This window comes from Harpegnathos saltator, unplaced genomic scaffold (assembly GCF_003227715.2).
Source record: "Harpegnathos saltator strain DR-91 unplaced genomic scaffold, Hsal_v8.6 scaffold213, whole genome shotgun sequence".
NCBI lineage: Eukaryota > Metazoa > Arthropoda > Insecta > Hymenoptera > Formicidae > Harpegnathos > Harpegnathos saltator.
The window spans coordinates 691,846-715,000 of NW_020229999.1; the positions used below are offsets into that span (position 1 = coordinate 691,846).

The 23,155-nt window shown below is 47.4% G+C and overlaps 3 protein-coding genes across 6 annotated transcripts in view; 2 read left to right on the plus strand and 1 right to left on the minus strand.

Moving 5' to 3' along the window:
- Positions 1–2,169: 2,169 nt before the first annotated feature.
- LOC105189906 (chitin-binding domain protein cbd-1) lies at positions 2,170–5,862 on the plus strand. The gene is made up of 2 exons (XM_025298291.1): positions 2,170–2,308; positions 4,001–5,862. The coding sequence occupies exons 1-2, from the start codon at positions 2,302–2,304 to the stop codon at positions 5,431–5,433; spliced, it is 1,440 nt and encodes a 479-aa protein (XP_025154076.1). The 5' UTR covers positions 2,170–2,301; the 3' UTR covers positions 5,434–5,862.
- A 200-nt stretch (positions 5,863–6,062) lies between these two features.
- On the plus strand, positions 6,063–12,678 carry LOC112588419 (mucin-2-like). 2 transcript variants are annotated; one of them, XM_025298288.1, is made up of 3 exons: positions 6,063–6,943; positions 7,635–9,920; positions 10,296–12,678. In XM_025298288.1, exons 1-3 carry the CDS (start codon positions 6,937–6,939, stop codon positions 12,434–12,436), a joined length of 4,434 nt encoding a protein of 1,477 aa, XP_025154073.1. In that variant the 5' UTR covers positions 6,063–6,936; the 3' UTR covers positions 12,437–12,678. The 2 variants fall into 2 exon arrangements, with proteins under 2 accessions (XP_025154073.1, XP_025154072.1); XM_025298287.1 differs by having other exon boundaries at positions 7,635–12,678.
- The window catches only part of NPF (neuropeptide F), a 44,137-nt gene continuing 33,277 nt past the window's right edge, over positions 12,296–23,155 (minus strand). Inside the window, exons 1-3 of one of the 3 annotated variants that reach the window (XM_011152296.3) lie at positions 20,578–20,864; positions 14,467–14,691; positions 12,296–14,045 (exon numbers count right to left, since the gene is read on the minus strand). In XM_011152296.3, coding sequence (XP_011150598.2) covers positions 13,784–14,045; positions 14,467–14,691; positions 20,578–20,849 — 759 coding nt within the window. In that variant the 5' untranslated portion in view covers positions 20,850–20,864 and the 3' untranslated portion in view covers positions 12,296–13,783. Of the gene's footprint in view, positions 14,046–14,466; positions 14,692–18,595; positions 18,615–20,577; positions 20,865–23,155 lie in introns of those variants that run through there. The other 2 variants (XM_025298292.1, XM_019844519.2) reach the window with 2 other exon arrangements.

A 23,155-nucleotide genomic window follows, 5' to 3' on the forward strand; every position in this document is an offset into this window, starting at 1 on the left:
ATCATTATATTTAGAAAGTTACATATGCCGAGAACAAGAAAGAAGTATTACGATTAACGACCCTTGGTGTATCATCGGAATTTATTGTATTTAATTTTGACTCAAGTCCTCCTTTTTCGGGACAGTTCTGTTTGCAATATTTGACATTATAATATTTGACTTGTTCTATTTGACTGATATTTCGCGATTTCCACAGAGAGAGAAGATTTATTTATTTTTGCCAATAAAATAAATTAATCCTTTAATTGATAGGTTTAAATGAAATAATGAGCGCAAACAATTCTCGGAGACGGGACTTTGCTATAAACGTATCTCGATATATCGTTAGTTATTTTTTTTTTAATACATCATAAAATACTTTTATTTTTTTAAGGAACACCTTTGATGCAAAATTTATTATGCTATTGTATAAAAATATTATATTTTTTATGAACATATTTAGTTTACAAATAATACGCGAATTAGAATGTATATTCGCTGGCAATTCCGGTAATCTTCGTTAACGGAGATTAACGATTTTAATGTTCGATTAATAATATATATACTTCTAAAGTTCTATCATGCGAGGTTCTTTTCAAAATAATTTTGCATTACATTTAATAGAGCCAGCAACCTCTTTATTATATGGTCGAGCTATTTGATCAGAGAACTTTGCTCACGAAATTTTAGTCGTAGTACGTGCACTTTTATCGTTATCGGTGATACGACGAGTCAGCTCGATACTTATTTCAATTATCGACAACGATAAAAATCATCGTTTTCGTGAAATGACGTGCTCGCTTAATTGTACGGCCTTTGGAGCGGCATATTCCGCGTTTGCTTTGTTACCGCGAAGCGAAACGCTCGTGTCGCTTTTACCCCGCTTTTTTCCTCTTCTTCCTTTCACGAATTCATTTTTTCAATTGATTCAATATATCGCAACTTAAAGGTAAATCGTTGGGATTTAACTCAAATACGTAGATAAAATCGTTGGTTCTATAATTCCGCTTTAAAGATAAAACAAAATTTTAACCCGCGCTGAGCTTTATTATTTAATTAAATTTATCTCTTATAAACGTGAAATGTATTTATTTCAAACAAAAGCCAATATATATTATTTAACATGCACTTGCTGGTTTTGTGGTATTTATTAAAATAGATTTCTAACTTCGTACTACGCGAATTATCGAAAGAGTTTCCTAATTGTAAATTCGCGTTTGTCTCTCTGTGAGAGGCACTCTCTCCATGAAATTAATTAACTCGGCGCTTTTATTTATCACCTGTTATCACATAAATAAATCAAAATCGTAAAAGATCAGTTTATGATAACCTATCGTCGTAAATTTCACGGCATATCGAATAAGATGCATAAAGTATTCGTTCGGCGAATTAAAATCTTTCTTTCTCGAAGAGTGCGTCCAGAACTCACTATCGTGAGAACTCACATTCTCTTTTTATTATCTATCTGAAAATCACGAGATAAAATATTTTATCGACAACAATCAAATATACTACAGCCGTACACGTCATCATCCTTTTTAGTATTACCGTCTTGGTGGATATCGTAATTAATCGTTAGCAAAATTAACACGCGGTTTGACTTCCTTGTTGTCGAATCGGTGTTGAATCATGATACCAATATCGTTATTCGCCTCACGATTCGCTCGTTTTCGCAAAAACGAAACGCTCTCCTCTCAAACTTCGAACAACTCCTGTAATCTCATAATCATAAGAGCGCGAATATATTTGCACGACAAATATCACGATTTTCCTCTAAAAGATTCATTGAATCGCGCAAGCAAGCTCGCTTTATACGATCCTCGTTCTTTTTATTTTTATCGATGTCATGCATTCCACCCGCGAGCAGATTTTACGTCTCGATAACACGGCAATAAGAAGCGCGATTGTCACCAGGCACATTATCTAAACCCGATTTCAAAGCCCCGACACGATAACACGATAATGCATTAAATTCATAGAAGCGCGCGCACACGCGCGGGAAATTTGTATACATAGTATATTCTATTTGTATATACGGGGTGTCCTGAGATCACTCCGAGAAAACACTCGCTTGAAGCTTTCGCCGGCTGATTTCGGTAATTGCATTTGATTGTCAATCGACAACGAGATCAATTCGTCGGCATGAGCACGAAACGAAGGTATTTTTTACAAATTCAGATATGATAATGCGGATGTGATATTGACCGGCGATAAGATGGTGCAAACCGTATAAAAATCGATTGCATGTGATTGCAGCTGTCAGTTATTTGCCGAATGTGATAGGCGTTGACGTGAACGGAACAACCACGACACATTTCCGCGATGAGAGGTGAGCCTACGAAAACGGCGCGACGAGCGAATAACGCATCCACGAGAGCTGACTCCGTCGGTGCTGCAAGTGTAAAATTCGCTAATTGAAACGCTCGTCGGCTGATCGTAGCCGCAAATTTACCTTCGCGTGTTTTCCCGCGCGCGCCTAACTCCCGGGGATTTGTTTCTCTTCCGGTAACGGACCGCTATTATCACGTACATAATGCGAGAAAAATGTTTCGTTGACACGATGCTGTCATCGTTGAAAAGATTCACGACCGATAAAATGTGTTTCTACATATACGTAACGTTACGTGACTGAAACGCACATTTCGACTATCGCGGAGGAAGGTTTCCAAGATGTAGACAAGATTTGAACATTAGCTCTAATTAAACTGAATCCAGGCTTAGAGAGATAGTCTTTTATCATTGGTGTTTGTTCGGGGCGCGCGTTTGTTCAGGGGATAACGAATTTGTATTCGTATCGCTCGGCGGCATCATCGAACTTCAAAGTCAATAACAGTTACTTCTTGCTACGCGACAAAAATAAAGACAATTACTTACTTTTGATCTTGCCAAAAATATGGAAATGTTTTTCAACGCGGATCTCAAATCCTTCGTAAAACGCGACCTGCAGATTCTGTAGAATGAGAGTGAATACAAAAACAAATTTGTAAAAATAATGAAATAAATTTTTTTTAAACGTGTAAGCTTTATATATCATATAGCTATATATCCTCGTTTGTAATATAAATTGTAATTATACATAAAATACCATGTATATAATAATAATGAGTACACACAGTATATATACAGGGTGCTAAATTTCAAACGTAACAGGTGAAAAATCTCAAAAACTCTGAAAGATATTAAAAAAAGCTAAAACACGTGTTCCATGATTTCGAAGGGGAAAGAGAATGGCATTATCAGTTTTTTATTTGGAGGGCATTTTCAAGGTTAGTTGAAGGTCAACTTAATTTTTTAAAATAGAAAGCCCAATTTTTTATTATATCTTCTTTTTCTACCAATTAATTTTAAGAATTTTTGTCTGAAACATCTTTTTATTTGCCTAATATTTTTTGAAATATTTAAGGAAAACTTGGTAACTTCTTCAACATTTAACTTACGATATCTCGCTAACTATTCGTCGAAAGAAAAAATAGTATTAGACTCTATACTTTATTTACTATCAAGAATATATTACTATAATAGCGCCCTAACTTTTGTTAACTTATCGACCTTTGGAAATTTCAAAATTATTAAATTATTAAATATTTCAAAAAATTGGGCTTTCTATATAAAAAAATTAAGTTGGCCTTCAACTGACCTTGAAAATGCCCTCCAAATAAAAAACTGATAATGCCATTCTCTTCCCCCTTCCAAATCATGGAGTACGTGTTTTAGCTTTTTTTAATATCTCCCATAGTTTTCGGGATTTTTTACCTGTTACGTTTGGAATTTAGCACTCTGTATATTATATAATTATGTTACAATATATAATTATATAATATATATTATATAACTATAATATATAAATTATAATATATAAATTATAATATATAACGCATATATTTTTTTTTATTAAAATATATATATATATATTTCTTTTTTTTTTTACTTATATTTATCTCAATATAATATTTATTTATTCTTCTATTCATTTATGCTTCTATTAATACTCATTTAAGTATAAATATTCTATAATTTGCAGAGAATTATTTGGTGCTCATCGCGTTGGTCACCGCGTCGGGGGTGTTTGCGATCGCGAGTGCCGACGATGTCAAGATACCGACCCATTGTCCCGAGAAGGATGCCAAGGACATCACGGTCCGTCTGAGACACGCGTCCGACTGCAGCAGATACTACGAATGTCACCAGAGGAATAAGATCCTGCGAGTCTGCCCGTACAGGAACAAGTACGGCGACAGGCTGCACTTCAATCCCGCTCTGCAAACCTGCGCCTGGCCGGACCTCGCGGTCTGCAAGGACGCCAATTTCAATCTGCCGCGCGTGTGTCCGGGCAAACTCAAAGGTTGCATACGCGTACCGCACGAGACCGACTGCAGCAAGTTCTACCTGTGCGATTATGATCGCGAGGAGGAGGTCACGTGCGCGAAGGGCCTGCACTTCAACCCGGTCAGCCAAATGTGCGATTATCCGAAGAACGCCGGCTGCGAGGCAAGCTGCAAATGGACGTGCTGTCCGCCGAAGGGCTCCGGCGTGCGGCTGCCTCACGAGTGCTCCTGCGCCAAGTACTACGAGTGCGAGGACGGCGAGCAGGTTCTCCGGCGGTGCCGGGATGGCAAGCACTTCGACAACCGGCTGAAACGATGCAGACCCGCCGACGAGGCCGGTTGCATCGTCCGGCCGATGGCACCGCCGAGCGACGCCATCGTCAAGTGTCCCGAAAACGGTATCGACGGCGTCGTCAAGCTTCCTCATGAGAGCGACTGCGGCGAGTACTACGAGTGCGTCGCTGGCGAGATGATCCTAAGAGAATGTCAAGCCGGGTTCAGCTTCAACCCTCGCCACGGGAGCTGCGACTCGCCGCAGGACATCCCGTGCGACGTGAGCCGATGCTGCAGCCCCGAGGCGACTCCGCCAGTGACGTCGCAACCGGTGGACGAGGATCAAGTGAACGTGTTACCCTCGGAAAGGGATCCCGACTGCCCCGCCGAGGGTACCGCCAAGTTACCGTACTCGGAGAACTGTACCCTCTATTTCGTTTGCAACAACGGCTGGAAGACGATTCACAGCTGCCCCGTTGGCTTGTACTTCAACCCGCTCATCAAGGAGTGCGACTGGCCTTTCGATGAAATAGTATGCGAGCCTAAGCCGGCGGATTTGGCGTTATTGCGATCGGGGCTGCCTGCGCATGAGGGTGGCTCGAGCGAGCCTCACTCGAAGACCGACATTTGTTACGGCAAATGCCCGTTCCCCGACCCGAAGGACAGAACGGTGCACTTGCCGGCCAACGACTGCACCAAGTTCTGCAAGTGCAGCAACGGTGTCCCGTACCCGATGAAGTGCCCGAAGGGTTTGCGCTACGACAGGAAGAAGCAGGTCTGCAATTGGAAGTGGGCGGTCAAGTGCGAAGACGATCTCACGAAGGACAAGGCCGCGAATCCGGCGGGCACGAATTGAGCTGCCCCGACGAGGAAACACGTTACCCTCCACCGTCCCGGGATTTTTCCGTCGATCGACATGGCGAACCAGAGCGACGAAGGAAGCGATCGATGCGTCTCGTGCGATCCTTCGACGCGCCTTCGTCTCTCCTCGAAATTCCTACCGCTCTGTTGGCGTACGTGCCAGAAAACATCATGTAATATCCATATGTTTGTAACACGCTTAAGGCGAATGATATTTAAACGAATTATCAAATTGACGAAGATTATCAGTCGATAATGGAGCCACGACACGAGCTGAGCTTCGTGTATTCGCATATTGATTAAAAATATTAATTAGGTTAATCGGAGAATCTGTCTGTTACGTCACACAACTTTCGAGTGACTTTTATGTACGTATAATAATATGTAGAACACAGTTATACGCGTGTGACCTATGTAAAGAAGAAAAAAAAAAGAAAAAAAATACGCACTAATACACGCGCGGAATTGTCGAATTGTGTAGAGATTGTGCGAACTGTGATAAAAAATGTTGGATTGTTCAATCCCCGCGTATTCTCTTTCCACCAATGCCGAATTAATGCGCTTTCAGTTTTACGTCACGTTAGATAACCGCCTCGATGATAACAGCCTCCATCGTCTACATGTACATTCCATTAACTGATAACTCGTCTATTATCCATCTTAATACGAACGAGTCATCGAATCGATCGATCGATCATTATCAGAAACCGCTGGCTCAAATCGCTTAAGAAAAGAAGCCTCGCTCTGCTTTTTTAACATGTATGTGTGCAAAAATACAATGGTTTATCGCGCCGATTATATCTTTGCGAAAACTGCGTGTGAGCACCGGGAGATTTCCCACAAAAAGTTTAATAAACGCGTTTGTACAGCGCCCGTGAGTCACAAAGAAGCTAAGCGTATGATTTAAGTTGGACTCTAATTGGAGATTTCGGAACGTAAGTTCGAGATTTCGAAAAAAATTCGCAAACCCGACGATTTTTAATCTCCGCCTTTTGAAAATTCAAAGCACCAACTACTTCACTTCGCGGAGTTCTAATATTTAATAAAAATCCTCAACGTAATTTCCTCGAGCCTCTAAAGAGCGCTCTCAAGAGCGCGCGCGGTTGGAGTTTCTCACGTTCCTAAAAAAGTCGCTTCCACCGCGAATTTTGAGCGACCGATAGAAAATTCGCGACTCTGGCGAAACCAACGAGGATCCCGCGCGGAACGTATTTTCAGGGAGGACGCGAGTCGTTTATACATCTTACTAAATCGACACCCCGTATCTAAATCGCCACATTGTACGTTTGACGTTTCGATATACTTAAGCGATTTCTAAGAGGAGAGTTTTGTCATGGCTAGATATGATAAAATGTACGATATTACGAGGCGATAACGCCCCCTTCTATCCCTGCTGTGCGCTTATAAAAAACATTTCGCACTTGCACGCTCGTCAGTTCGCAATTTGATAAGTGGCGGCAATAAGATCCCAGTCTTTACGATCTAGTGATTGGGCAGGATGAAAGGTGAGTGAACGCTACCACTTGCGGAACTCTCGGAAAGCGAACGAAAGTGATGAAGCGGCGGCGATCGGGGCAACGACTGAGACGCATCAGGACAATCCTAATCCTGAACCGTCGGATGTGGTGAACGTGCGCCGCCGCGAAAAGGAGCGAGAATTTCACGTAGTGCGAGTAATCGTTGTCGATCGTGCACGACGAGAAGGGACGCGAGATAATAACGACACACGCGTACTCGTTCTTTCTCTTCCCTTCTCTCTTTCTCTCTCTCTCTCTCTCTCTCTCTCTCTCTCTCTCTCTGTCTCTCTCTTTCTCACTCTTTTTCTCATATGCGTATACACATGCGAAAAAACGTTTAGAATGTTTCAATAAATTGCTGCACGCACACTTATAGATTATTTTTCCCACGTGCGTTTGATTATAGACTAAATCGAAGACATAATTCGTGAAAGATATCAAGAAATGATGGACTTGTTGAATTAACACATTTTTGTGTGTGTGTGTGTGTGTGTGTGTGTTAAATTGTTACAAACATTAATTCAAAACATTATATAACAATAAATATAAATATCGAAGAAAATGTCACGCACGCATGTACACGCACACATACACACACATATATTAACGATCTAATCAGCGAATCGGTCACTCGAGTAATTAACTTTAGGGATCTCACATCTTGAATATTCCTTTTTAGAGATCTACACAGTGGCAGTTTTATTCGTGGCCACTTTAGTCGCTTTTACATTCGGCCAGGAAATCCCGACAAAATGTCCCAAAGTCGATTCGGTACGCACCACAGTTCACCTCGCTCACGAGAGTGACTGCACGAAATTCTACATGTGCCAAATGGGCCGGAAGATAGGACCGATGAACTGCCCCTACATGGATAAAGACGGAAGTAGGTTGCACTTCAACCCACGGCTACAGGTGTGCGATTGGCCGTATCGTGCGGGCTGTAAGAATGGCAAATCATCCACCACTACGTCTACGACCACTACGTCTACGGAACCAACAACTACAACTACAACTACAACTGCAGAACCGAGTACACCATCAACGATACCTACTTGGTCTATAACACCAGATACATCTACCAGCAGCGACGATTCTATCATAACGATCACTCTCACGCCATCGACCAAGAAAGCTACATACAATCCGCCGATACGAACCATCACCCCAGCACCACTAACAACAACGAAACCGACGAAACGGATGACAACAACGAAACCGACGAAACGGACGACAACAACGACGACGACGACGACACCCAAGACGCCATCGGGAGAAACCTGTCCCAAAGATACCGGTGGCAAAACCATCAAGATACGTCATGAAACCAGATGCGAATCCTACTACTTGTGCACCGATGGTGAGAAGGTCATGCAAACATGCCGAAGCGGAACCGCTTTCAACCCGTTGATTAAGAACTGCGACCACAAGGAGAACGTGGACTGCTCCGGCATTACGATCATGCCTACCGTCAAACCCACACCGAACAAGTGCCCGCCAAAGGGCTCGAGCAAGAGGGCAATGTTGCCTCACGAGTGCCAATGCGACAAGTACTACGAATGTCGTGATGGCGACATGATTCTGAGAAAATGTCCGTCGGGTATGCATTATGACTACATTCGAGAGATATGCGATCTTCCGAAGTTAGTGAATTGTGTTCGACCTATCCCCACGACGATGGTGATGTCTGTTCCTACGACTGTCAGCTATGACGAGTGCTCCAGCGAAAACGAGGGCCAGAGATATCAAGACGAATCCAGCTGCACCACTTACTACGAGTGCGTGAATAAGCAGAAGGTCCTGAAATACTGCGCGCCGGGCCTCCACTTCAACGTCACCCTGCAGTTGTGCGAGTACCCGGAGAAGGAATGCGCGATAATCACTCCGACTTCACCCGGGACCTCTACAACGAGGATAACCGTCACGACTGAGTCCACATCGACGAATGCATGCCCGCCGAAAGGCTCGAAGAAGGAAGTACGATTGCCACACGAATGCTTCTGCTCGGATTACTATGAGTGCGACGATGGATTACAGGTTCGTAAAAGTTGCCCGAGCGGTCTGAATTACGATTACATTTGGGAAATTTGCGACGAGCCGACCGTGGTCATATGCGACCTACCCACCTTTCCGACGGATATCACCGCGAACACTACTACCGCCGCCACTTCTTCGGGGAAAACGAAAGGCACGTCATCATCCGCGTCAGAGAACACCGCCAGAGACACGACATCTAGCCTAGACGACACAACCGGCACGACACCCGCTATTACATTCCCCGTTACAACTTCTTCACCTATCACTCCTATGCCAGGTCTTTGCCCACCTAAAGGTTCCACGGAGAAGGTACTGTTGCCTCACGAGTGTTCTTGCACAGATTACTACGAGTGCGTGGACGGGTTCGTGATCCGTCGACGTTGTCCGAGCGGTCTGCATTTCGATTATGTTCGGCAGGTGTGCGATCTGCCGTACATAGTGAAATGCGTGAGACCCATCCCCCCGACTACGTCTACAAAGTACAACACTGACACGACGACAGGCATTACATACAGTACGTCTCAAATTACTTCTCAAAGCACGACTGCAGCCACGACGGGCACCACCTCCCGTGCTACAACTACTATCGTTCCAACTACCTCCACGCAGGAAACCATCACTCCTACGCAGATAACTACTAGCACTACACAGGGAACCAACACTCCTACGCAAAGAACTACTACTACTACACAGGGAACCACTACCACTACATCAGGAACCAGTACCCTTAGGTGGATAACTACTACCTCTAGACAAGGAACCAGCACTTCTAAGCAGTTTACTACCACTACACAGGGAACTATCACTCCTACCACTACACTAGGAACGAGTACCCCTACGTGGATAACTACTACCACTAGACAAGGAACCAGCACACCTAAACAGTTTACTACCACTACACAGGGAACTACCACTCCTACCACTACACTAGGAACCAGTACCCCTACGTGGATAACTACTACCACTAGACAAGGAACCAGTACCCCTACGTGGATAACTACTACCACTAGACAAGGAACCAGCACACCTAAACAGTTTACTACCACTACACAGTTTACTACCACTACACAGGGAACTACCACTCCTACCACTACACTAGGAACCAGTACCCCTACGTGGATAACTACTACGACTAGACAAGGAACCAGTACATCTAAACAGTTTACTACCACTACACAGGGAACTACCACTCCTACCACTACACTAGGAACGAGTACCCCTACGTGGATAACTACTACCACTAGACAAGGAACCAGCACACCTAAACAGTTTACTACCACTACACAGGGAACTACCACTACACTAGGAACCAGTACCCCTACGTGGATAACTACTACCACTAGACAAGGAACCAGCACACCTAAACAGTTTACTACCACTACACAGGGAACTACCACTACACTAGGAACCAGTACCCCTACGTGGATAACTACTACGACTAGACACGGAACCAGTACATCTAAACAGTTTACTACCACTACACAGGGAACTACCACTCCTACGCAAACAACTACTACCACTACGCAGGAAACCATCACCCCTACGCGGACAACTAGCACAAAAAGTTCTATCCCTACATATAAAACTACCACGACGGAGGCGACGGAAACACCTACACGGCAAACAACTACCCCCACTACCACGGTGATGACAGAAAAACCCACAAGTACTACACAAAGTAGCAGAGGCCCCACGACAGATTCCACTACTATCTGGACCACTACCACTAGCTCTATACCAAGCACTTGTCCACCCAAAGGTTCCACCGAGAAAGTACTGTTGCCACACGAATGCCTCTGCACAGATTATTACGAGTGCATGGACGGACTAGAGATCCACCGACACTGCCCCATAGGTCTACATTTCGATTACGTTCGACAAACATGCGACGAGCCGGAAATAGCGAAATGCGTGAGACGTCCCATCCCTTCGACGACGACCGCGGGCACCACCACCACCTACACAGAAACAACTACTTGTGGGATGCCAAGTTTCACACATGATATAGCCGACACATACACTTCCATACAGAACGTTTGCCCACCGAAAGGCTCCACGGAGAAAATAGAGTGGGCTCACGAGTGCTCTTGCAAACAATATTATGAATGCTTTGACGGATTACAGGTTATTCGCAAATGCCCGCCTGGACAACATTACGATTACGTTCATCAAACCTGCGGCGACCCAAAGGTAGTCAACTGCGTTCGTCCAATTCCCCCGCCGACGAGACCCACCACGCCACCCGTTATCAATGACGGCGAATGTCCGCACGACGACACGAAGATAGTCAAATTCCCGCACAAGACCGATTGCAGATTGTACTATCAGTGTATGGACGGCAAGAAGGTCCTGAAGAGTTGCAGGTATGGTCACGTGTTCAATCCGTTGCTGGGCACCTGCGACTTCCCGGAGAATGTGAAAGGGTGCGGATCAACATACAAGGAGCCCAATACAGATTTCACCGCGGAGTCCACCAACACTTGCCCACCCGCAGGCTCCCCGGAGGAACGGAAGCTGCCGCACGAGTGCGAATGCACCAAATACTACGTCTGCTACAACGGTGAAATGGTTCTCCAAGTGTGCCCCGCGGGCTTGCACTACGACTACAAGTATGCTACATGCGACAAGCCCGAGAACGTGCATTGCGTCCGACCGACTTCCAATCCCACGAAGCTACCTGACATCAACGTATCGCCAGCCCTGTTGTGGTGCGCCAACAAGCCCGACGATACTCAAGTGCCCCACGAGTTCGACTGCTCGAGCTACTACATGTGCAAGAACGGTCACACGATTCTGAAGAGATGTCGCAATGGTCTGCATTACAACCCGCTTATCGGCGTCTGCGACTTCCCGAATAACGTAAACTGTAGCAGCAGTGGCAAGTCCGACTTATACAAATGTCCTGAGACAGGAGTCGGCAAAGTCCCTCATGAGAAGGACTGCAAGTTATATTACGACTGCTACGACGGTGAGAAAACCCTGCGTAAGTGCCGGCATGACTTGCACTTTAACCCTATTTTAAAGGTCTGCGACTTTCCGGAGAATTATCCCTGTGAAGAGGGCGAGATCGTAAACATGGCGAAAATACATGAAGAGACTGGCTGCATAGGCAGATGCCCTTGGCAAGACCCGACCAACTACACAGTCCTGATCCCGAACACGGACTGCCACAAGTTCTGCATGTGCAGTAACGGTGTACCATACGTGCAGAGCTGTCCCGATAAGTTGCAGTTCGACTACGTCAGACAGGTCTGCGACTACCCGCACAAAGTCACCTGCAAGATACCCCCGCAACAAGAGCTCGAGACCGAAGAAGTGGCCAAGAACGAGGACGTGGGCAAGGGAGACGATTTGCTGAACAACGAGAAAGAGAACGACAAGAAGGAGACCGAAGAGACGCGCGGAAGTTCCTGGTTTAGGCTGCCCATCTTCAACCGGTACATTTGAAGAGTCCTGAGTCCAGCGCTACCGCCTTTTTATCCGCTTGTACAACGTAGCCGTTTATTAACGCGAGTCAGCTTTAACGAAACCTATTCTAAAGATTTATTCGCTCAAATGCCGAATGAAAAGTAATTTTTGCTCATCGATAGTTATTTATTTGTAGGATAGTAAGCTATACCTTAATCCAACAGTGTCCAACACCGTATTGTAACTTATTGAATAAAGAGACATTGTTCATTTTTCAACGATTCCACTGTGCGTTGCGCCGCGAGTCGGCCGATACTGTCTCATTTCCTTCGCGATGTAAGTTACTAATCTTCCGCATCTCCGGAAGATCGCAGATCTCGATAGCGTTTGATATCCTCACCGACGATTGTCCGATAGTTCACTCGAGAGCTCTTCGTAACTGATAAAAGTCTCTTCAAACGCCTCGGGTGTGCGTGTTCTCTCGCACAATCTGACACGAAATATTTTTCAACGCTCTTGAGTGTCACACTCAAGTCGCGACATTAGAGGGAAATTCTCGGCTCGGATACTCCGAATACTCGAAAATATAATTTGCATCGGCGATGGATAGCTTTGATAAGAGACACGAGTTCGAGATATGTATTAATGCACCATCGCTCTGATGTCGCGCGTGCTTGGACTTTATTGCATCACGGGGAAATCTAACCGCAATTCAGTCCGGCGTGCATCGGACCTCGTCGCAAAACAAACGACGGTCATCCCTTTGTCGTCAGAGTATAGTTCGTCGTAGATGTATAATTCGATTTAATTTTATTATGCTCCGTAATGTTAACAAAAGAATTTACATACAATATTAAAGGGGGAGGGTTACAATCGTGCTATCTAGGCTCGTATCACGCAATTAGTAGAACTCGACTTATCTCGAGCGTCATCGGTCAGACACCGAGAGAGAGGGAGAGAGAGAGAGAGAGAGAGAGAGAGAGAGAAAAGAGAGAGAGAGAGAGAGAGAGAGAGAGAAAGAGAGAATCGTTTCCTGATCATGAACAAACGCGTAACCTTCATCACGCTTCCGCCGTCGTCTGCCCCTCTCTTTCTCCTTCTCTCGTTATTCTTCTTAACTAACCTCTTATTCCGTCTTATTCCGTACGCTTCGTATATGCGATTATCCTTCGATCAGACACAGACCCGCGACGCGACGCGAAATCAAGTCGCGACAAGGAAGAAAAGCAACGAGTCAATTCAACATCGACAGGGGAGAGGATTTGTGCTCGACGATTGTGCTCGGAATGGTAGGAGGACTTTGGTATATTTCTCTTCTTTTTTTCTTTCCTTTTTTTCCCTTCCCTCGGTGACTCGCGAAATTAGAGACGCTACGCGGGGGCCGTTTTACTGTACATCGTCGTAGTAGTATCTGCCGGCCACGTCCAGGAGGTATCCGGGTCTTGCGGCGACGCGCGACGCGTGTCTGTCGGCGTCCAAGCCGTGATAGTCGCGGTACGCGATTTCCTGCTCGTTGGTCGTCGGCTTGTTCTTGCCCAGCCTGCGCTGCTGATTCTGCCGTTGCGCGTCCAGGATCGTCTTCAGGGTCTCCCAAGTGGCGTTCAATTCCAATGTCCGAGGCGCCGCGTCACCGCTGCGCTTGCCGTATCTGCACGCGATATTTAATCAGCACTTTTAATTAACAGACACGACCGCCCTGACTCCTAGCGCAGCTAGGAGGATTCTATCGCGTGCGAGCGTGTACGACTATGCCGAATCCCGCACTCGAAACTTTTATACTTCGATCATCCGAACTGCCTCTCGGCGCTCTTCCGTTTCTTTTTAAACATCGACTCGAGCAAGCTAGACTTTTCGGTACGCAGCTTCTCAGCATAATAATGATGCAACAAGCGCCATATTGACGACGATTTTACGTAAAACTTTAAGTGATCTGAAGCCTCTTCGGATTGTCTACAGTCGTCAAGTGTCACGTGTTAAATTGGCAATTATTTGTGTATATTTTTCTCCGACAGGAATATCTTCGACAACTCGTGACGTATCGCGAAAAGACGATTGCACGCTATCGTTACCTTGCCCTTCTCAAGGAGTAATAGTCTCGGACAAGGTCAAAGTAACGCTCCAGCTCTTCGGGGCTCGCGATCGCCTTCGGTCTGGTCGGTCGAGCCATCGGCTCCGGCTCGGCGTAGGCGTTCGTCGTCCCGACGACGGCGACCAAGAAGAGGCAGCCGAGGAAACGAACCAGGCTCATTCGCGTCCACATTTCGCACGGCTTGAGGTAGTGGTGCTTTCGGTTGCTGCAAACAAGACACGAGCGAGCTGGTAACGGCGAGCTTGTCGCCGTCACGTGGGCGGCAACGAGAAGCGCCTAACGCGCGAGGGAGGCAGACCCCCTCGCGGCTCGAAACTTTTACGCCTGCGATCATCCCTTTTCCTCGTCCCTTTCCTCGCGGTGACGCAACTTGCCGTCGTGTACGATACGCGGAGCCATCGGAGCAAGACAATCGCAAGTTTCCCGATGCCGTAATACCGTCCCGAAAGTGGTAAGAAACTTCTATCTCCGCGGATGATCGAGTACGACGTGACGGCTCTCGAAAGTCGCAGAGAGAAAGAGCGGCGGGGGTGGTCGAGCACGAGCGATAATTAGCGCGATTTGATACAACGTCGTTGCGTACGCCCTCCTCTTTCTCCCTCACTCCCCTTTTTTCCTCTTTTTTTCCCGATAGAAAGCGGTCTCGCGAGAAAGCAGTCGGGAGATTCCTCCCAGGAAATTGTTGTCGGGAAACGCTTCGTTCCCTGGCAACAAAGCGGGCCGGATATCGTGGCTTAAGTTGAAAGAGAGTTTTGCGTACCTGCGTGATTTTTCGCCGCGATTCAAATCGAAAATTCGCCGAATTATTCGTGACGGTGCGAACAATCAAAGTGGCATTATCGTGTTTGCGACGAGACGGAGACGGGCGTGAGAATCAAGGAGGCGCCGGCAGAGGGAAATTTCAGGCGCCGGGCCGAGCAAAATTCGTGGGCGAAAGTGAGAAACCGAAGCTGAGAGTTACCTGTTGCGTCATGACGGATAAGCTTATCGATAACGGGCTATCAGAGCGAAGGATACGCAAGGAAGGAAGGGCTGTATATATACCGAAGATACCATTCGAAATCGAATGTCAGAGTATCGCTATCTCTTTCCGCGCCTAATAATATGTCTCGCATCTTCTCCACGCACAAACGTATATACTCATATTGGACACCGAAACTTCAACTTGTCAACGTGAGTATGATCGAGCGCCGATATGCCGTAAATATCAGATACGAAATTAATTCGAGGCGCACGCCGGTGGGCGTCAATCATTATTTTCTTTTTTCGTAGCGCGAAAGAACGAATCGAACGAGAGAGAGAGAGAGAGAGAGAGAGAGAGAGTTTGTGCACCTGAACGCTTTGAAATTGGATATCGTACAGACGCAGCTCTGATCGACTGCAAGATATTTTCTATTTCTTCCATTGTGCTAGGCGCTCTTAAATTTCAATGCATTTCTCCGGCGCTCCTTGAAACGGAATGCCTCGCGATCAATCGTAATACTTTATCCTGGACGGATGAACTTACGTGTCTTTTTCTTTTCTCTCTTCGTCCCTTTTTTTCTCTTTAAGGTACACCCCGTAAACTTTGAACGTCGAGCGACGCGAATCACCGGGTGCAACGGAGATTTCGTCAGGAAGAATGTTAGAATTTTAATTTTTCTACGCGGCATGTACATGTGTATGTGTGTGTGTGTGTGTGTGTGTGTGTATAGATTCCGGCAACGTGATTTCCCGTATACTTCGCATACTTCGCGTTTTTCGGAGAAATGCGGGACGATGAATTCTGCCGCTGCATTAATACCCGCGAGAAGCGGGTAATTTACTAGGAATCGCGATGTAAACGCGATCTATTGTGATCGTGAATCTTGAGATATCAAGTACACGGTGTTTAACACCCGCGGAAATAATCATTATTTTACGAAAAATTTCCGGAGAAATGTTCAATAGCGAAAGAATGTACGGAATACAAAATCGTCCATAGTTGGACGTAAAATTCAACTCGAGAGATGCAAGGTTATCATTTATTTGCACGGAGGAGAAACCGAATATTTTTAAGCGTCATCTGTCGAGCCAATTCGAATCTGCCGCAATTTATCGCGGTGATTGTTTTGTAATTCGAATCGATAAATCAACATGATCGCGCGACTATATCTCGATATAATAAAAAAGTCTGCACTAAATACAATAAAAACCGCATCGTGCGACGATTCGGGAATGAGATAACGTGTTCATCTTTATTTAAGCGTTCACTGTGTAACTTGTGAATTGCCTCCGTTGCGGAGGGAGAGCCAAAGTGGATCAATGTCACAAATGACTGAAATACTCGACGAGACAATGACCGCCGTATGTAGTTTACTTTATAATTGGGAGTAGCACGCGCGCCTCTTTTGCGACAGCGCTCCGCATTCACTCGCTATCGCGACTGATAAATTCGGATTTAAAAAACGCCGCTCCAGTTCTGCCGATCACCGTGTATTTCGAGCTCGAGGTCCATAAAGAGATAACACCGTCGCGGCGAGACCGAATTTAGGAAAATTTCGGCGAGCTCGCGCCGAGCGAAGCTACATTTTCACTCGGTCGGCCGGCGATCGCTGCTTCACAATCTCGCGCTTCTTTCGCCCTTCCGTTCCCATATACGTATAATTCGGAGAAAAATCCGAAACACGCACTCGAGAATATTTTCGTGCGCGTCAGTAACAATCTTTCTTCGATCGCATGGAACAACAACAGCTGCCCCAACGGCAGCCACGGATAAATAAATGAAGGTCGACGAAGCGAACGCGCCGATACGAGAGACGCAGCAGATCGCGAACGCGGAGGCGCCGATAACGACTCGCGGGGATGTTGGATAGTCGGTCGGTCGGTCGGTCGTAGCAGCAACTAAGTGAAAATACCTGTCATTGTTTGTCGACGTTGCACAACGGTAAGACTACATCATCAGTTATACGGCGTGAATACAACTCGTCTCACAATGAGGCGCGCAGCTATAGCCTCAATTTCGATAGCGTCACTGTGCCGACATGCCGCGATGACGAAGACCGGGTTGTAGGCCGTTAGCGTGGGATTTTCACAAGTTGCGAATCTCACAGGCCGCGCAATGCAAGTGCGACGTGACGAGATCGCCTCGGCGAGAGACGATAATGAGATCGTCGTTCGGTATCTAAGCGCGGGGCGGCATTCTTTGGAGTCGCGCGCCATAAAAGCGCGCTTTCACGTCAATGTAACCGTGAAAGATGCCGCGTACAATCGCGACGGAGCTCGCGATTGCCCGAGCCTCCCCCGCGAGGGATCATCGTCTCTTCAATATCGCGATTTTACGCCGAGAACTTTAACGTTATTTGACTTACCAACGCCTTACTAACCTTCGCTCTTCAATATCGCGATTTTACGCCGAGAACTTTAACGTTATTTGACTTACCAACGCCTTACTAACCTTCGCCGTTAAAGACATATAAATCGCACCTATCGATTGCTCATCTCTCTCTCTCTCTCTCTCTCTCTCTCTGTCTCTCTCTCCCGGCGCTTAATGGACTCGCGGGCTACTTTGAAGCAGTCCGCCAGGGCTCTCAATAACGTTCGCCGCGCTATAGATTAGAGGAAGAGTCGAGATTGTCTTCGGGGGTTAACGCGTAATTAATCCGTGCCTTTACGACGTCGATATCGAGTTTTATCGTTCGTATTAAGAAGCGATATAACGCTGCCGGTGGCTCCGCGCAGAATTTATGTTGCGGCGTGACGGCACATCGGAGACTCGCGTTTTTCCGCCGCGTCCTCGTCGCCGGCAACACTTTCCCGATTATACGCGGCTAATCTCGCTCCTAGGTCGCCGCCGCCGCCGCTGCCGCGCATTATTACACGATTGAATCACGTACGTGTCAGCAGGTGCGCGTTGCGACACACACGACGCATGGTGACACCGCCGCGGCCGTCGCAGCGGAAATTGAAACGCCGCTGTGCCGCACACGATATCGCCAATTAAAGATCAATAGCGCAAGGTAAAGATCAAGTGACCACGGCTGTCGAGAATGTCACCGTCACCGTCACCGTCACCGTCACCGTGCGATAATTTTCACGCGTACGCTGGCCGAGCAAAGTTCTCCTCTCGAGAGGTCCAACTAGTCACTCACCGCTCCGATAACGCCGTGGAAAAATCACCAGGCTCTTCTATTGCGTTATATAATAATATAAGGCCACCGCCGAGCGACTTTCGAATCTCGTCGATCACGTCACGAGGCGCAAAACCGCGAGCCGCAAGTGAGCTCTCTGAAAGGCCGCGGAGGCGCGCACCAATTCATCCCCTTTCCTCCGGTGGAAACTTTTGCCGCCCCTTCCCGCCGTCGCCGAGTCACCGACTTTTAATTCATCGCGTTTCCTCGGCAAACAGTATCGGGACATCGCGCGTGTCGTCGATCGAGAGAACTTGCCCGAGAGAGCGCGATAAAGCCGCACCGAACGATCTATTCGCGGCGCGATATCTTCGGATCGAAATGAATTACACGGCCTTTACTGGCGTCTAAAGCAACGATATTGCCCGTCCGCCGCCTGCTGTGGTTCGCGTTCTCTCTCGTAGCGCGAGACTCTTCGTTCATAAAGTCCACGAACATGCCGAATCGGGCCATCTTGTCGCCTGGCATCGTCGCAACGAGCGGAGCGCGCTTAAGAGAATACACATCGTTAGTTGCGAGACCGCCTACGCGAGAGGCGAAATCTGTTTGAGCAATCGACAAAATTCCATCGCAAAATTAACGCGTCACCCTCCTCTCTCTCCTCCCCGAGACGCGTCTCGACGTTTGAAGCGTTTAGCGCGACGAAATCAGCGGTGTACCCGCGCTAATTTGCGTTAATTAGAGCAACGCGTTCTTTATCGGCGGAAGACAGAGAGAGAGAGAGAGAGAGAGAGAGAGAGAGAGAGAGAGAGAGGTGGAGACGCGACTCGAGAGATAAAAATTTAATAACGCGGCCGAGGACAACAACGCGGGCCGCGTTAATTACATCGGAGTTTCGGTGTGACGTTGACCGATGAATAAGAATGTGCGAAACGTCCTTCCGTCTTACGCAGGGTAGTTTGCGAAGATGTACGCGGCACGATCCCCAGCGGTCGATATTCAAGTTTCTCCACGCGGCTCGTTCCTTTCTTATCCTCCCCGTGAATTCTCGATACGACTCGTTGCGACGCTGATTGCTGATACATTTCCAGGCGAACGGGAATATTCTTTAAATTACAAATAATCGCACGCTGTTAATTCTGGTTTATTCGCGTCGGGGCCGCGAATTCCTCGGGTTAAACTCGGGCCGGAGAACGGAACCGTCAGATAGATGGATAGATAGATAGATAGATAGATAAATAGATAGATAGATAGATAGAGAGAGAGAGAGAGAGAGAGAGAGAGCGCAAAACTATCACGGAAAGGGGCAGGTGAGGGGGAGATCGTGAGAGGTAATTCCGTTGAATACGTAAAATTCGTTGCGGCGTATTCTAATGCGCGCGATTATACGCACGGAGCGCGATCGCGGGGCGATAAAGAGCTATCGAGTCGATCGCGTAACCGAATTTTCAAGCGCGTTCCTCTCGCGGACGACACGCGCGCGTTCGTCTCGCGCCGCGGCTGATTATTATCCGCCGACGCAATCCGTTTTCCACCGCGACGAAGCGAGACCTGGATAACGCTCGGTCCTTTGTAACGCGCCGATCGCTGCCGAAGATGCGCATCGTTGTCGCGCGAATCGTTCTCCGAATCGTTCATCGCGAATTGCGAGGAGGATGTGCATTCGAGGTAGAGTCGTCTCACTTTCCGCCGTGTAATTGAAAGTTCACCCACTCCCCGTGTCCAAATATTCCGATAATTGCAAAACGGAATTAACAACACACGGGATGGAAAAGTCGACAAGAAAATCGTGTCGATTTAAGAATGGATTAAAACGCGGCTCGCGAAGATCCTCTGGCCGGCGACTCCGGGAGGAAGATCGGTGGTACCGATCGGACATTTCGAGGATCTTTCCGCCAGGAATCTTCCGACTGGTCCCTCCCGGCTCTCGATCACAAGCTCGCACCACCACCGACGCCGATTCGCGCTGCTGATCGAGAGACGAGCTCCGCGCGTCAACTCACCGATTGACAAACGAAACTTCTTTCCGGCGATCGGACGACAGGCCCGAAACGATAGATCGCTGTTCGACGACGAAGGAATCAGCTGTCGCACTCGTTGGCAATCTCTCATCGGCGGCTGGACTCGACCGATCTTCGCCCTCACTCGTCTCGACACCCTGGTGCGTGCGCGTGCTTCTCCTTACCGTTGTACCGGCGAACGTTTCAGTAGTTCGGATCGGCCGCTGAGCCGCCGACAGGAGTATATATACCTGCGAACGTACCCTCCGACGCATCCCCCTCGGCTGCAGGCCGCAGCCAATCCTCGAGGTTCAACCCCACCAGTCGGCCTCCTACTCGCGACTCCTTGCGGCGTGGATCTTCCTTCGTGGATCCCTCGCGAGGATTTCAAGCGCAGCTGAACTCGCGGCGCGCTCGCGCTCGCGCTCTCCCGAACGGAAGAGGAGAGCAGCAGCGATCCTCCTCACGCCATTGAGAGGTCCTGTCGCTACGGGCACGGCCGGATCGCCGAATAATGCGGAGTCTCGTCGACGTAATTTTTCAATCGTTCGTTTGTACGTTCGCTCGTTCGTTAGACGCGCGAGACGCGCAATTTTCTCCTCTTCACGCGCCCGCGTCGCTTCTTATTTCTCGCTGCCTTTCTTTTTCTTCTTTGGTAAGGCTTCTTTTGTAAGGCTCCCAGTGTAACCGACGATGAGCAGAAGTCTCGTTGGAGCTCAAACTCAAATTTAATTTTCCTAACGCATTCCTAACATTTATCTTCGCGCGATTCAACTTGCTTTCTCAGACTCGAGTACGGGCGGTTCGAAGAAGCGCAGATCAGCGCTCTCTCAAGCGGCCGGCCGAGAAACCGGATTTATTACGGCAAGTCGAGATTAGATACAGCCGAATTTCATATGGAGGCATTAAGATTACGCATCTGTCGCGGGACTCGTATTATCTCAAGCTACTTGGACGTATGATTGCCGCGTTACGTCAAGCGCGCGCTTGCGTCAAGCGAGGCCTTCGGATCGCGCGATCGCTCTCTCTTCGAGCAGCCAAATTCCCGTCGACCTGATGGGCACGTACTACGGTCCGACAATATACATGCACGGCTTTGCCTATAATCCTATTATCCCAATTTTCTCGCCGAGCCAATCCTCGTAACCTACAACGTGTGGCGATTTCACGACGGAACTGACTTTACATTATGCTTCGTCTCATATTCATCTATCGCGGTGGCGTATCTAACGGTGGCGGTTAAGCATTATGTAGGTCAAGTAGACATCCACTTTGGAGAGAAAAAGGCAGAAGAGGAAAAAGAAGAAGATGACGACGACGACGACGACGACGAAGAAGAAGAAGAAGAAGAAGAAGAGAAGAAGAAGAAGAGCGTATCTCCGGGGAGCAAGATGGAAGAAGAAGAATCGGCAATCTCTCGATTGTCGGGGAGTGTCTCAGCGTTCGCCAACTTTTGAATGGTGATAACGACGACGGGCTTACAACGATGTCGCGTCGCGAGAGATACGGCAGACAGGAAGGCGGGTGTGGGAACGAGCGGGACCACCAGGAGGCAATCCGTAATCCCACATGCGTGGGCAGACGAATCGTGACGGGCATGCCGATTAATGGCGGCCAATAAGACCCCGTTTTCGCGGCTCTCCGAGCCCGAGACCGAGGGGTTACTCGAGCCCGTCGCGGTCCCGATCGAAAACATCGTTAATAAGGGGAGGCACCCCGCGGCGCGAAGGAGTTTTCGGCGTCGTCCACGCTCGGACACTCGGCCGCGAAACTCCGTTAATCCGCGCCCTTCGCGCTGATCGATCGCGGCCCGGCTTCTTCGCGTCGGGATATTCACTCGTACGCGCGTTTTTCGACCGAGACCGAAGATCGCGCGCGCATATCGGGATCACCGGGTAATCACCGTACCAGGCCGGTGGGGCTGATTCATGCGCGAATAGATCGCACGGGCCCCCTCGCGCAAATAGAAAACGTCAACGACGTAATTCGCGGGATTCACGAACTGCGAATGTGACGTGGATTCGGACTCGGCCGGTGTTCCGAGGCATATGCGATATGTTTGATCGTTTTATCCAGCTTTCGGGAACGAGGAGGGCCTCGATAAAACTCCAGTACTTCTCATAATTTATCCGCTTCGGGTGAAACGAGCCCCTCCGATTACGCAATGGGAGAGACCAAGGTTCTTTCGAGTCGCGATTAAGCATCGCTGTTAAAATTGCGTCCCGAGAAAGAGGGAAGAAGAAGAAGAGAGTTAGAGAAAAAGAGAGAATATAGTTTGAAATAACACGGGCGGATACGCATTGATGACGTAGATTTTTTAAATATACGTGCACTGTAAGAAGTGATGTGTCAAATTTAACATATTTCATGTGTCTCAAATCATCCACTCTCATTTATGTGTTAATTTAACATACAGCAAATATGTTAAAGAATAACGGACATAATATGTAAAGAATTAACACAAAAATTTAACATTTGAATGCCGTCAAGAATCACAGTTTGTGTTAAATTGACATACAATGAATGTTACTTCAACACTTGGGAAAAGTAATGATCTATGATTTAATGAAATGAAAATGTT